We start from the raw sequence: 13,505 nt of genomic DNA, 5'->3' as shown, positions 1-13,505 counted from the left end.
GGATCTGGCATCAGTCCAGAACATGAGAGCCCATCAGGAAGTCTGGTTTTCTTTTTCTTATGTTTGTTTTCACTCTACCTACTTCCCTGGAAAAAAACCAAACTGCAGTCAAGGTGGTTTTTGAGTTGAGGGTTTAACGGCAGGTTTGTCTGGGTCTTAATTTGGACCATCTGTTTTGGGCTCAGATCTGGAAGTTAGCTTTGGGAAGTCGCATTTTCCTGAAGGCCTCCTACACACTGACCAGGAAATGAAACTTGTTAGTCATTGTGAGTGTGGGTTCTGGTGGGCATGCAGGAGGCCTCCTTCTCCACCCTGGCTTAGTATAGATGGCACTAGTCATCACTGGTTTTTGAATGTTTAAAATTACCTGTTTTTAACGGTCTTTTACTGATAATTTTTATTTAATGTAACCTTCTTTGAGGTTTTATTATGATAAAGCAGAACAAACATTTTATTAAATGTAAAATGAAATAAAAATAAATCATCTTAGTCTTTGGGGGTTTGGTCCTTCCAGTTTAAACCATGCCTTTTTTGCGGTGTTTTTCTTTCCTTTCTGTATGTATGTGTTTGTTTGTTTGTTTGTTTGTTCCTTCAGTCATACACTCTCTCTTTTTCTCTGTCTTTCAACAATGGTTGGAACTTGAGAGGGGCTGAGGAATTGGCTGTATAATTCTAACTTATTCATATGCTCCTTCCTTCCTTCCTCCTTCCTTCCTTCCTTCCTTCCTTCCTTCCTTCCTTCCTTCCTTCCTTCCTGGTGATGGGTTTAACACATTGTTTCCATGGAAGACTCCTGCAAAGCCACTGGAAGGGAATATTCACAGTGAAGTAACCAGTGTTCCATTCTAACGAACATAGACTGGAAAGACCAACCTCTGGAGAAGGAAGGGAATTCCTCTATACCAATAAAGGGGACTATTTTCCTCAACAAAGCTCTTTAATCTTCTGTTAACTGTGTTTTTCACATAATGACAGCAACTTATGTGATGGTTCTGTTTTTTAAACATTTGTCACGTGTTGGCTGCAATGGAAAAAGCATTTTAATATTGTGCATTTATTATCTGTCATTGGAAAGGCAGTGATGGCCTAATAGGTGCAACTCAGCTCTTATTGGACTCAAGGGAAAAGCTCCCCTGACACTAATGCAGCTAACCAATGCCCTAGTGCAGGTTGTTCCAGTAGAAAAACAATCCGTCAAGCAATGATCATTTTTAATACCTTTAAGAGATTTCCTACAATTGCTATCATAACCCAAAAAATCAAGAGTGTCTGATTTGCAGAAACCAAAGCTGCTCTTATTTAACTTTCTACCTTGTTACAGAATGATGGGAGAGCGCAAGGTTCTCCTATATTGTGACCTTCATGGTCATAGCAGAAAAGAGAATGTCTTCATGTATGGCTGTGAAAAACGAGATCATCAAGAAGAAGGGGCAGGCTTACACCAGCGCATTTTTCCTCTCATTATGAGCAAACGTTGTCCCGATAAAGTAAGCTGACATTTAACATTAATATGTAAGAAATCATCTCTTTCAGTACATTAAAAATTTGCTAAATCACTCGACAGTTTTCTAAGTTGTTTCAATGATCTAAACATTGTAAGAAGTTTGTGCTTTAAAAATAAGGGATTATATTGCGATAGTTGTTAAACATACAAGGAGCTTCCTTAGTGAGTCCCTTTAGGAGCGTGTACCATGACATGAAGTTATTATATCATGCACTTCCTTCTGCCCCTGCCCTCTACCCCACATCTGTAACAGCCTATAATGCACAGTGGGCAAGAGGACATGAATGACTTGACAACATGACATCACCAGTAAACCAAACCATGTGTTGAGGAAGACTGTGGCACGGGGAGGTCATTTCTGGGCACAGCTGTATAGTTTTGGCCTTGTTGCAAAAGCACAGTAGTAATTCCACTTCTCTCTTTGTTAAGTTCTCGTTCCAAGATTGCAATTTCAAGATACAAAAAGCTAGAGAAGGGACAGGTCGAATAGTAATGTGGAAGATGGGCATCAGCAACAGCTATACCTTAGAAGTTACTTTCTGTGGGTCTAAACTGGGTAAGGCAAATATAGTTTTTCTCTAGAATCTATATTTAAAGCATTCAAAGAAGTCTCATGTCTTGTAGCTGCAGATTCTTTACGAGATAATGTGAGATTACTTTGTTTGACAGATAAATACTACATAGGAAGACATGTTGAAATGTTAATGTTATAGGTGTATATTAAAATTGCATTTGGCCCAAGAAATAGTGGTTGTGGGTACCAAATGTAACAATTACAGGGAGTAAATGACTACAGAAGGGTGAGATTTTGGCTAATGAGTTTAAAACTGAGTTTATGCTTACCTGAAAGTCAGTTAAGCTGTATTTACACAGCAGACTAGTTTAACAGTGATTCCCTCTTTGGGTATTGTAGTTCTTTGAAGTTGGGTAGGTAGGAATCTCTAACACAGAATTCTCACACTTTCACAACTTTGAAACTGTGGTTGTTGAACTGATATCAAATATTTATCTACCTTATACTGAAGATGTGTCCTTGTGAAGGAATTAGACTAAGACTATTTAACAAGAAATAGCAATCTTTTATATAGTTTTGTGTGGAAATTATTGGTGTTAATTTGCATCCTACTGTACCTTAGATGGTAGAAAATAATGAGGGAAAGTGTGAATGTGAGGCAGACTAATCTGCAATGGAGCTAAGGCAGAAGTGTACTTGTTTGGTTTATCTGTGGATTGGGTTATTTTAAAAAAGGTAGCTGAATGTTATAATTGGAAAGCAAAGGGTATCATTGGAAAGGCAAAGGAATGGAGGTTCTCAAAAGGAACTATGGGAAGGAGTTTGGGAATATGGAATGTGAAAAGCCATTTGATGAACTTTTGAAAGTAACAGATAGGTAGCCATGTTGGTCTGCCATAATCAAAACAAAAAAAATTCCTTCCAGTAGCACCTTAAAGACCAACTAAGTTAGTTCTTGGTATGAGCTTTCGTGTGCATGCACACTTCTTCAGATACACTTCTTCAGATACACACTTCTTCAGATACACTTCTTCAGATACACTTCAGTGTATCTGAAGAAGTGTGCATGCACACGAAAGCTCATACCAAGAACTAACTTAGTTGGTCTTTAAGGTGCTACTGGAAGGATTTTTTTTTGTTTTGAAAGTAAAAGATTTAAAATAAAGATAAAATGTTTTGCTAACAAAGAAGTGTTATTGGGTTGGTAGCAGTCCAAATTAAATGTGGAATTCCATCAGTGGAATTAAAATCATTGCTGATATTGAATAGGACAATTATTTCTTCACTGGTGACTGGTCCCCCCCCCCTTTTTCAGGCAGTAGACATGGTACCCACTTTAGTACCAAGGATCTAGAATCCATAGGACACCATTTCTGTGGCTCACTGTTGGACTTCTGTAATAAAAAGAAGAGTAAGGTAATGCAAATAAACATTATTTCTTGCAGCAGTAATATCTGCAGCAATTATGTACTTAAAGGAATACAGTCAAAGTATTTATTATTATTTGGAAGTAGTGAGGCAGTAAATTTTATGGTTAACAGTGTGTGTTTTTCCTTAGTATAACGAGTGCCTGAATGAATTGGAGGTAATGCTGAAAAAGGGTGATCTATCTGCCTCTGTCAATGACAGAGATTCCAGGTAAAAGGACCTCTTCTAACAATTGTTTTATTTCTAGCTTGTTATTGAGGAAATCGGTGCCATGCTTTCCAGATGTGTTTGCGGAGCAGATAATTGATTTGTAGACGAATTCTAAAAATCCATACTCTTGTAAATGAAAATAAACATAATTATTTTTCTTTTACAGTTCTGACAGTTCAGACTCCAATGAGGTTACCGTTAAACTAGAAGCCCAGGTACAATATACATTATCATCAAAAATTCAGCTTTAGTAAGATTGTACTTGAAATTAATTTCCTTGAAATGTAATATAATGATATACAGAACAGCATACTGATGTTTAGTTGCAATGTGTCAAAATAATATAGACACACCAGTTTTTTTTATTCATAAGAAATATACTGGAAAATAAAAAAAACTAGCAGTGCTTGATATATAATGTAGAACACAACTACTTTATAATATCAGCTTGAATGGCAGATTTAGAATTCTTCATACTATCGGAAACACGCTTCTCAATATTAACTGACATACCAACTATTCTGTAAATTGTATCTTCAGACAAAGGAATTTTCACAATCAAGGCTCAGGCAGGCTTAATTGATTTTTCCTGCTGTTGTATGTGGTTTTGTCTGTTGAGCAATCCATTCTGTCACTTGGTAAGATATAATTTGCATCTTATCTGAGACTTTTACTCATTTTTTGGAATATGTTCGCTGGTATTTCTGCTGTTCCAAAAGCCTTTCAAAATATTGAACCTTCTTGTTCGCCAGATTTCCGTGTTTTGACAGCAGATGTCTTGTCATCTTGTTTAGGGCCATGTTGGAATTGGAAAGCTTCTGGCCACAGATCAAACACATAGGCTGAGGGACGTTTTCATCTCCAGCTCATGGGAAACTGAGACTCAGATAGATATCCACATATTGCTGACAAACATGGATCACTAGGATTGTTTTCAGTAGCACTTGATGCACTTATGCTCATTTTGAAAAGATGGCTATCCATATTCTGCAAATAAAAAAATATATTTTGATACTGTACTACACTACACTGAAATGTTTAACTATTTCTTGAATTGTCCTTGAAACTTTCCACCACACTTGCCATCCTTTCCTGCCAGAACCTCTGCTTTAAAGAGTCTTCTTGAACCAGACACAGCAGACCACAATATTGTTATTGTGAGTAGCAAGTGGTGGCACCTAGTTTTGCTCTACTTGTCTTCCTGCATAGCAAGATCAGTTCTGTCTTCTGAGAGGCCCAGCTCCCATCATCACTGAGGGAGGTGGGATGAGGCAAGAAGCAGCTGGCTGGGCACAGGCCTTGCCTCCCTCTCCCAAGACTTATAGCATGCACTTCTTGTTAGTTGGGGACATATGAAAGGTGCAGAATAGGTGAGGCTGGACAAGACATACACACATACTGTGAGTGATAAATCAGAAATCAAACGTGGAGCACATATGCTCAAAGAGGGAAAGATGTCATGCTAAAAAGTCATTTCATTTAGGGGGAAACTAAGCATTTCAAGAAATATTACTTTGGTGCTACTGACAAAAATAGATACCTCAAAATAATAGTATTCATCTCTATCAATAACATCTGATACAATTTACCCCATCCCTTGGATGACATTGTTACACAGTGTTTCCACCCCAGTCCAGTCATTGGGGTGCATTGGGGTGTTGTGGGATATTTTTGTTCAATGAAAAGATGTTCAAACCATATTAAACTAATCCATAGAGGGTTTAACAGGTACGCATAGTGGGTTGACAGAGCAAGTTCTCTTAGTTTCTTTTCCTTCACGATCCCTGATATTTTCTGGTTTTATCTGAAAATGGTGGGTGATTCAGATAAAACTCCTCCACTGATGTGGAGGAGGGTGAGGAGATGCACATTATATTTTCAGGAAATCAGGATGAATTGTGTTAGATTTTATTGAGGAGGATTTGGGATGTGAAATGGGGGCATGTCTGCCATTTAGTTGTTCAACATCTAGTTGACACAACATCTAGTTGTTCCCTTAAATCCTTTTGAGTTACTAAGATATAAGAATAAAATGTAAAGGTTAAATAAAGAAAAAATATATAATGTAGATAACTGTAATCCTATTAAACCCAGATATACATTTTAATTTGTTTGTTTGTTTTGCTTGTTAGGCAAAACCAAGAAAGAAGTATCTGAAAACCAAGAAAGAAAGGAGTGCCTTTCTGGTGTCATCAGGAAGAAGATTTTCCAAGCAACCCCATGAATCAATTGTAAAGCATTATTATTATTATTATTATTATTATTATTATTATTATTATTATCACTAGGTATTAATGAGATTAGTAGGGTTGACCTTCAGGATTCTATCCATCATAAGACCAGGAACAGACCTTATTCTTCGCCTCTTAGATCCATCACAATAAAGTTATAGACTGAACTAGAGAGATCCAGTACTTATTTGAGCAGACTGGTGCAGTTCAGAAAAGGTGTCTTCAGTACTTTCTTTTGTGGAAATAGAAGGAAAGTGCATCTTGAAAATTCCTGAAATATTATGAGAGTATTTTGTTTACTTTTGCATCCTTTTAAGTATAATAGTGTCTCTTATAAATACAGCAATCCCTTTATTCCTGTTTAGAGTGAAACCAAAAAATCAGAAGAATCTTCCCACAGAATTTCCAAGAGCCATGAACAAATTATAAAAAGTGTAAGGATTTCTATGTATTGTGAAAGATCTGTTGTCCTTTTGTGATCAGAATAGGATTATACAGCATACAGCACAATAGTTAACTGACAGCAAACATTAGTCAGTCAAATCTCCTGCTTATATGATTTCTAAGGTATACCCATAGGAATATATTTAAAATGTTTGATATTTTTAGTAGCTGTTTATAATTGCTCTTTTCCTCAAGTATTCAGACAAGTGAAAGTTTATACTTTGGGATAAGTATAAACTTCTTTTTTTTTCTTTTTTTAAAGGCTTTTTGCAGTACTGTTACAGTTACTACTAATAACTGTGAAATTACTGTGAAAAACTGTGATTCACCGAATCAGCAAGGGAGATACTAATGTGTATTAGTATCATTAAGGATGTAATTGTACATCTCTTTCATGTTTCTGAGCTGGGCCATTGAACAGCTTTTTTTGAAGAGATCGTCCCCTAAAATTGTTGAGCTTTAGGGGGGGCAGGCTTCTGCTGGGGGAAGGCAGAACCTCAGTTAATTGAGTACTTTCAATGCTTTCCAATAATTTTGTGCCCCACCCCCATTGGCTATGCCCATGCCATGGTATTATTTTAGTTCTTCCCATGTAAGTGAAGTGGGTAAGTAGTACATGTTTCTCTTTCTCCACAGACCCAGGTTTTTCAGAAACTGAAACCAATGGAGCTGCAAAACATACGAAAGGAAAAATCTGAAATTACCAAGCAGACTGTAGAACCTTTGTCCAGAACACCCAATGCTAAAAAGGTTTGGCTGGCCCATTAATAGAATAATTTTCCAGATAATCAGAAAATGCATATAGCTTTATGTTAGTGACAACCAAAAGCAGAGTTTGACTTTGACATTAGGAAAAGCTAAAAGGATGCTGTGTCCTGTTGTTAAAGGGATATCTGACAATGTAACATTACCGCTTAAAATAATATGTGTGCTTTGCAATTTATTTATTTAATTAATTCCTGAAATAGAACAGCATTGTGGAACCCGCTCTAGTTAAAAGAATTATAGTTCCTTTAACTTTGTACAACAGTGCTTGGACAGCAGACTGTAAGGTCACCTGCTGTTTCTTCTATCTCCTAGAAGTTGTTAACACCAAAGGTCCTTTACCTTTGTTTTAAGACTTTCAGTAAAAGTGATTTAAAAAAGCTTTGTAGCTTTATTCAGAACAATCAATGAAATACATTGAGTAATTATTTCTTTAACTTTTAGCAGGCAGGTATTCTGTTTTACAGAAATGCATTTTAAAGTATGGTCCAGTTTAAAAGAAAGGGATATAATTATATCTCAGTTCCCTGAAGAGCCTTTAGTTTCAGCGCAACAGGCAGTTTGAGCATGCTTTTCTTCCTTTGTGATTATCATAACATGTTCTGTGGCCCTTAGCTTCCCATATGCAGAAAGAGAAAGGATGATGTGTCTTTAAACAAGCAATTCTTATGAGATTATGCCTGCAGATTCAGAGGATTCTAATTTGGAAGAATCTGCTCATTCCAGGGGTTAGTGGCTCAAAATTAAGAGCTATGGTAGACATTACATACAGGAAAAAATAAAGACAATACTCATAAATCCCAGATTGGAATCCACTAGTAATTCATTTCAAATTGGTTACACGGACCATCTGAAAGAAACCCAAAGCAAAATGGTGGGTGATTCAGATAAAACCAGAAAATATCAGGGATCGTGAAGAAAAGAAACTAAGAGAACTTGCTCTGTCAACCCACTATGCGTACCTATTAAGCCCTCTATGGATTAGTTTAATGTGGTTTGAACATCTTTTCATTGAACAAAAATATTCCACAACAACCCAAATCTACAACTTGCTACAGGGACAAAAGCTCCATAAAACAGCAAATGTTTAAGAACAAGTGAACAAAGCTGTTAATTTACTGCTGAGAGACTTGGAAGGTCCTTTCCTGTGACCCCTGTTTCAGGGGGTGAGAGAACTTATGCAGAGTACCCGATTGCTGCAATCCACACACAGCACAACATTAATATCAGCCAACATTAATATCTCATGCATCCAGATGACTGATGAGACTATTACGTGACTAGCACAAATAACACAGGTTTTTGTTATAAGCTTGCCTGCATCACTGCAGGAATGTCCCCAGACAAAATGTTTCTGCCTTCCTAGGAATGCTCTGAGCACTTTTGGGAATGCGCTAAGGAGGAAAATGGGAAGCTGCCATACAGAGGTTGGGTCGGCACCAACACCTCCTTCCACTCCAGTCTGAAAGGAAGACGGAGGAGACATTTTGAGGTAAGCAGAAATGGTGTTGCATGGAATGACCCATTACTGACTCTGCAGTTGCAAATGGCGGCTAGCAAGTTATCATGCAGAGTCCTTCTAATGCTTGCATGCTCTCTCAACCTTATTTCCATATTTGCATTACAGCAATATTTGCTTTGCTCAGTTTATATTTTGAAGAGCTGTTCCCAGTTGTGTGCTTAATATTAGGAGCCTTGATAGATCATTAGCCTGATGCTGCAAAGCAACTCCTTGTATCTATAGAGCAGTGATCTAGAAAGGGCTGGAGCTATTTTATTAGGAAACCTCTACTTTAGGAAAGTGATGGCTAGCCTGTGGCTCTCAGTATATTGTTGGACTCCACCTTCATTCATCCTAGTCAGTGCGGCCAGTAGTGAGGGATGGTGGGAGTTGTAGTCCAGCAACATCTGGAGGCCAAAGGTTAGCAATCCTGGTTTAGTCAAAACAGATGCATGAGTAAATTTTGCTCTCAGGCTAGGGTATTATTCAGTAAGATTGTATGGTATAATGTTACGATTTTAACTTGTTAATGGTGGCTGCCTAAAAATAAAAACAAATGCATTCAACAGGGTTTTCACATCATTATCTGACCACACATACTATGTGGATATTGCTTAGAAACATTGACTGTGCCAGGGAATGTTGGCTATACGGGGAATGTCTTTTCTGTAAGCTCCAGCCATTCAGTAAGCCAGAGTTGACCACATTCCTGCCAGTGTCACATTGTATACATCTTAAAGGTGGATTATACAAATACTCTGAACTCTTTCCTCTCCCCCTTCTGTTTCTTAAAAGGGTGCTGCTTTCCTTTTTGATATTACAATTGCAATACTGCATGGGTTGTCAGCATGTCACAACACAAGCAGGACAGCTAGCAGGTATCTGTGGCATTTGAACAGAGGCAGGAAGGCACACATTTCAGGTTAGGACATAGTCTCAGGTGTTTCCGCTTGCCTCCCTTTCCTATGCTGTGCTGCTGTTTGCATCCCAGACCAAAGCCAAACTACATCAGAGACACTAAGGAGAGGTTACACTAGAATGGTACTATCCCATACTTCACTGCTATGATGTTTATGTGGCGTCCATTTTGAACATTTCCTCGTGTGCTTTGAAACTCCAGCTAACAGTTTGCCAAGAAAATGGTTAGCAATCAAATATTATACAGTTTTTTTAGCTGGAGTGATAGTTTCTAAAGAAGAGGAAAGCTTTCTTAGTAAGCAAAAAGGCAGGGTACATAAAAAAAAAAGTAATTACATCCAAGGGATGATAAAATAAGCCTTAAAGGCTGAAGAATCACTTTAGACATTGCATACACCAAAATCTCACAAGCACACAGATCCTAAACTTTTGGGATATAAAGGCTAATTTGTTCATTTGGTGCAAGGATATGCTTGCATAACAAAACTTCCCCACTCACCCTATCTTGTGTGTCCTGCATCATCCTCAATTCTGCTCCAGAGGATTGGGGGAAACCTCAGCACAGGGGGAGGAGAGGGACGGAAGCGCAACAGCACAAGCTTATGCTGACAGAACAAGTTAATTAGCGCTGCATTGGATATAACTCTACAGTTCAGTGCTTCTTTACAACAAACTAATTTCAGACTTTGGTGGGAAGTTTAATAATAATAGTGCATTTCCCTCCTTTTACTCTTGCAGTCAAAAGCCTTAGCAGGGCTTCATAAACTCCTCAGAGAAACTAACTCAGTTGTAGAAGGTAAACTTCATGAAATGTCGTTTGATTCCCAAGCAGGTAAGAGATAACATGGGCAAAACAGTTCTATGAACGTGTGAACCTTTTCATTTGAAAAATTAATATAGGTATTTACAAAGTTGTGGTTCGAGGGCCCGACCCCCGGAAAGTGAAATGAAGACACAAGGACACATGATATAAGGTTAATGGGCTAGAAAAGGCCACAACTTTATTGATTACAGCAATGAAAAGGTATTGGCTTAGGCATTGGATCGAAACAAGTGGGTTTATTCACCAGGGGTTCATCACCTGTTGATGCTAATTCAACTATAGGCTCACCCCTGCTGTCACCGCGGGTCGTGCCATGGCCTCCCGCCAAGCAGGCATCGGACAGAATACACGACCGCCAGATTCCTTTAACGGAATACCCCTAAAAATTGAAGGCATAGGCGATGGCCACACCTAGCACTTCGACACACCACAACACATTATTCCAATGCCTAACCTACCCACCAATACCACAAAAGTTGTGACGATTGCTACGAGGTAGGCGAAAAAACCAAAAAGCCTAGTGCCAAATGGAAAAACTCCTACCAGGCCCCCCGGGCAACCAGGGCGACCAACCTAAGGTCCATAGCAAGGCCAATGACCTAAGCCCTAACTAAAAGGGAGTGGAGGGTGGGTGACTCGTGATGGGACGACGACGAGGAATGAGGAATGAGGCCAGGGAAAGGCTGACGCTGCAGCAAAAGGCTGCTGAACACGCCCCCACCGCGGCACCTGGTTGGGTAGCCACCGGGGGGGCGTGAGCACCAGCCAGGTGAGCTGGAGGCAGGGGGCAACGCCCCCTGCTGGGCGGTGCTCGGGCTCCCGCCCACAACCACTCCCCTCTCTTTCAGGGAGGAGAGTCTTTGTGGTTCGAGGGCCCGACCCCCGGAAAGTGAAATGAAGACACAAGGACACATGATATAAGGTTAATGGGCTAGAAAAGGCCACAACTTTATTGATTACAGCAATGAAAAGGTATTGGCTTAGGCATTGGATCGAAACAAGTGGGTTTATTCACCAGGGGTTCATCACCTGTTGATGCTAATTCAACTATAGGCTCACCCCTGCTGTCACCGCGGGTCGTGCCATGGCCTCCCGCCAAGCAGGCATCGGACAGAATACACGACCGCCAGATTCCTTTAACGGAATACCCCTAAAAATTGAAGGCATAGGCGATGGCCACACCTAGCACTTCGACACACCACAACACATTATTCCAATGCCTAACCGCCACCCGAGCCAAAGGCTCGCCGCCAATACCTTCAAAGCTGCAACCGAGGAATGAGGAATGAGGCCAGGGAAAGGCTGACGCTGCAGCAAAAGGCTGCTGAACACGCCCCCACCGCGGCACCTGGTTGGGTAGCCACCGGGGGGGCGTGAGCACCAGCCAGGTGAGCTGGAGGCAGGGGGCAACGCCCCCTGCTGGGCGGTGCTCGGGCTCCCGCCCACAACCACTCCCCTCTCTTTCAGGGAGGAGAGTCTTTGTAAGAAAAGAATTAATTTGTTTTAGCCATAGTCGTCATCAGTGCAGATACAGCATCATGCCGTTAAAGCAATCCATGAAAAGGAAAGAGGAATTCATGCACTGAGTATCTGTGAGGCCATGGCATGCTTCTAGAACATTGCATCTACACTGGACAATAGAATGGTGGCATGCAGATAGCAGCCTCTGCTTTTTGTTCCCTATTCAGTCCAATGTACAGAACAATTACAAAGGACGATTACAGCAAAAGAACTGGGATTTAATAGCAACTAATATTGCATTTCTCATATCTTTTATGGGAAGCTCTTCTCACACTATATGAAAAGCATTTTCTCCCATTTGATAAAGTTTTCTAGAAATTGGAGCGTGCTTTATATTCCCTAAATATTTAGAATACTCTAACTGGATACTTTCTAAACTTCCAATTCTATGCGTTAGCATGAAATTAGAAACACAGAAAGCATTTGGGGGTAGGGGAAGGTACCATGTTGCAGAAGATTTGCATATCCTTGGATTGTGCTGTTCCTTCACCTCCCCTCCTTCTCTTTAATTCCTCCAGTCTTCCAAATGGTCTGCTGGGAAATAAGCACATACTGCACATAGGTGTATGGGAGATACTGGATGCTCTGAATCAGTATATGAGTGATCTCAGAAACTCTAGGTTGCCATGCCCTAAGCTTTATAGCTTGGTTTATCCTGTTATCTGATACATGTTTATATGTACGTATCACCTTCTCAATCTACTTGATGCATTTGATAGTAGACTGATATGAAAAGTCAGCCAACAAGAAAACAGAAGGATCACAGTCTTTCTCAGACAATCATTGGAGGAGGTTGTCTGTAGCATAGGATATTTCCAGATCATGTAGTACCACACCATTCACAGTTTCATTCAATACGGCAGCAGGACAAAGACTTAGGCTCATATGATTTCATGAAACAATGTTTTTCTTAAATGTTTATTGGTTGTTAAATTTTAGTGAATATTACCAAATTGTATAATTCTTTATAACAACATATAATGCTCTGGGAAAGCAACTAATATTTTTCATGTGTTTCCATATTTTCTAATCCTTTCTTGATAACCTATACATTTCCTAGGACTTGTATACAGTGCTGATACAGTACTGAATATGTAACAATATTTTCATTTGGCTGTTTGGTTCTTTGCCTCCCACCATTCCCCAGAGAATAGATTTCCTAGACATTCCTTAGAATGCCTTGTTTTGGTACTTTGCCCGTAAATAGGCATGCATGCATGCATCTAAGGACATCTAAAGACATGTATCCAATTAAGTTGACTCTAGTCCACAAAAGCTCTTTCGGTAATATTTTGTTCAGCCTTTTAAGTTGTCACAAAACTCTTTCTCCATTTTCTATAAAAGTTAAATGTGTATTCTTTCTGAGATTCATTTTATGATCAATTCATGACAGTTGTGGCCATCTTTCAGATTCTATGCCAGATGAACGAAATAAATATACAGTTCAGTACGTCAGTCATTACTTTCCTGAACAAGGATTAAGTAAGTTACTCATATCTTTAATTCATATAATCTTGTGTCTAGACACAGGTTCTACTGTATGTGCAATTATAAGCAATACAATGAAAGCCATGTATTGCGTAAAATAGAGATTTTACAGCCTGATCCTATGCATGTTCACTCACAGTTTCCACTAAGTTCAATAG

General features: G+C 39.3%; 1 protein-coding gene across 4 annotated transcripts in view; it reads left to right on the top strand.

The window, feature by feature from the left end:
• Positions 1 to 13,505, top strand: part of AGBL3 (AGBL carboxypeptidase 3) — a 32,563-nt gene that overhangs the window by 13,405 nt on the left and 5,653 nt on the right. For all 4 annotated transcript variants that reach the window (XM_081928572.1, XM_081928571.1, XM_081928573.1 and 1 more), the window contains 11 exons: positions 1,322 to 1,487; positions 1,934 to 2,060; positions 3,334 to 3,434; positions 3,577 to 3,656; positions 3,823 to 3,871; positions 5,789 to 5,887; positions 6,253 to 6,321; positions 6,968 to 7,081; positions 8,463 to 8,588; positions 10,254 to 10,347; positions 13,270 to 13,341. In XM_081928572.1, the coding sequence (XP_081784698.1) occupies positions 1,322 to 1,487; positions 1,934 to 2,060; positions 3,334 to 3,434; positions 3,577 to 3,656; positions 3,823 to 3,871; positions 5,789 to 5,887; positions 6,253 to 6,321; positions 6,968 to 7,081; positions 8,463 to 8,588; positions 10,254 to 10,347; positions 13,270 to 13,341 (1,097 nt within the window). The remainder of the gene's footprint in view (positions 1 to 1,321; positions 1,488 to 1,933; positions 2,061 to 3,333; positions 3,435 to 3,576; positions 3,657 to 3,822; positions 3,872 to 5,788; positions 5,888 to 6,252; positions 6,322 to 6,967; positions 7,082 to 8,462; positions 8,589 to 10,253; positions 10,348 to 13,269; positions 13,342 to 13,505) is intronic.

Source organism: Podarcis melisellensis (genome assembly GCF_964234715.1).
Source record: "Podarcis melisellensis genome assembly, chromosome: 10".
Taxonomy (NCBI): Eukaryota; Metazoa; Chordata; class Lepidosauria; order Squamata; family Lacertidae; genus Podarcis; species Podarcis melisellensis.
Note: the sequence above shows the minus strand (reverse complement) of the source record. Positions and strands in the feature narration are given on the sequence as shown.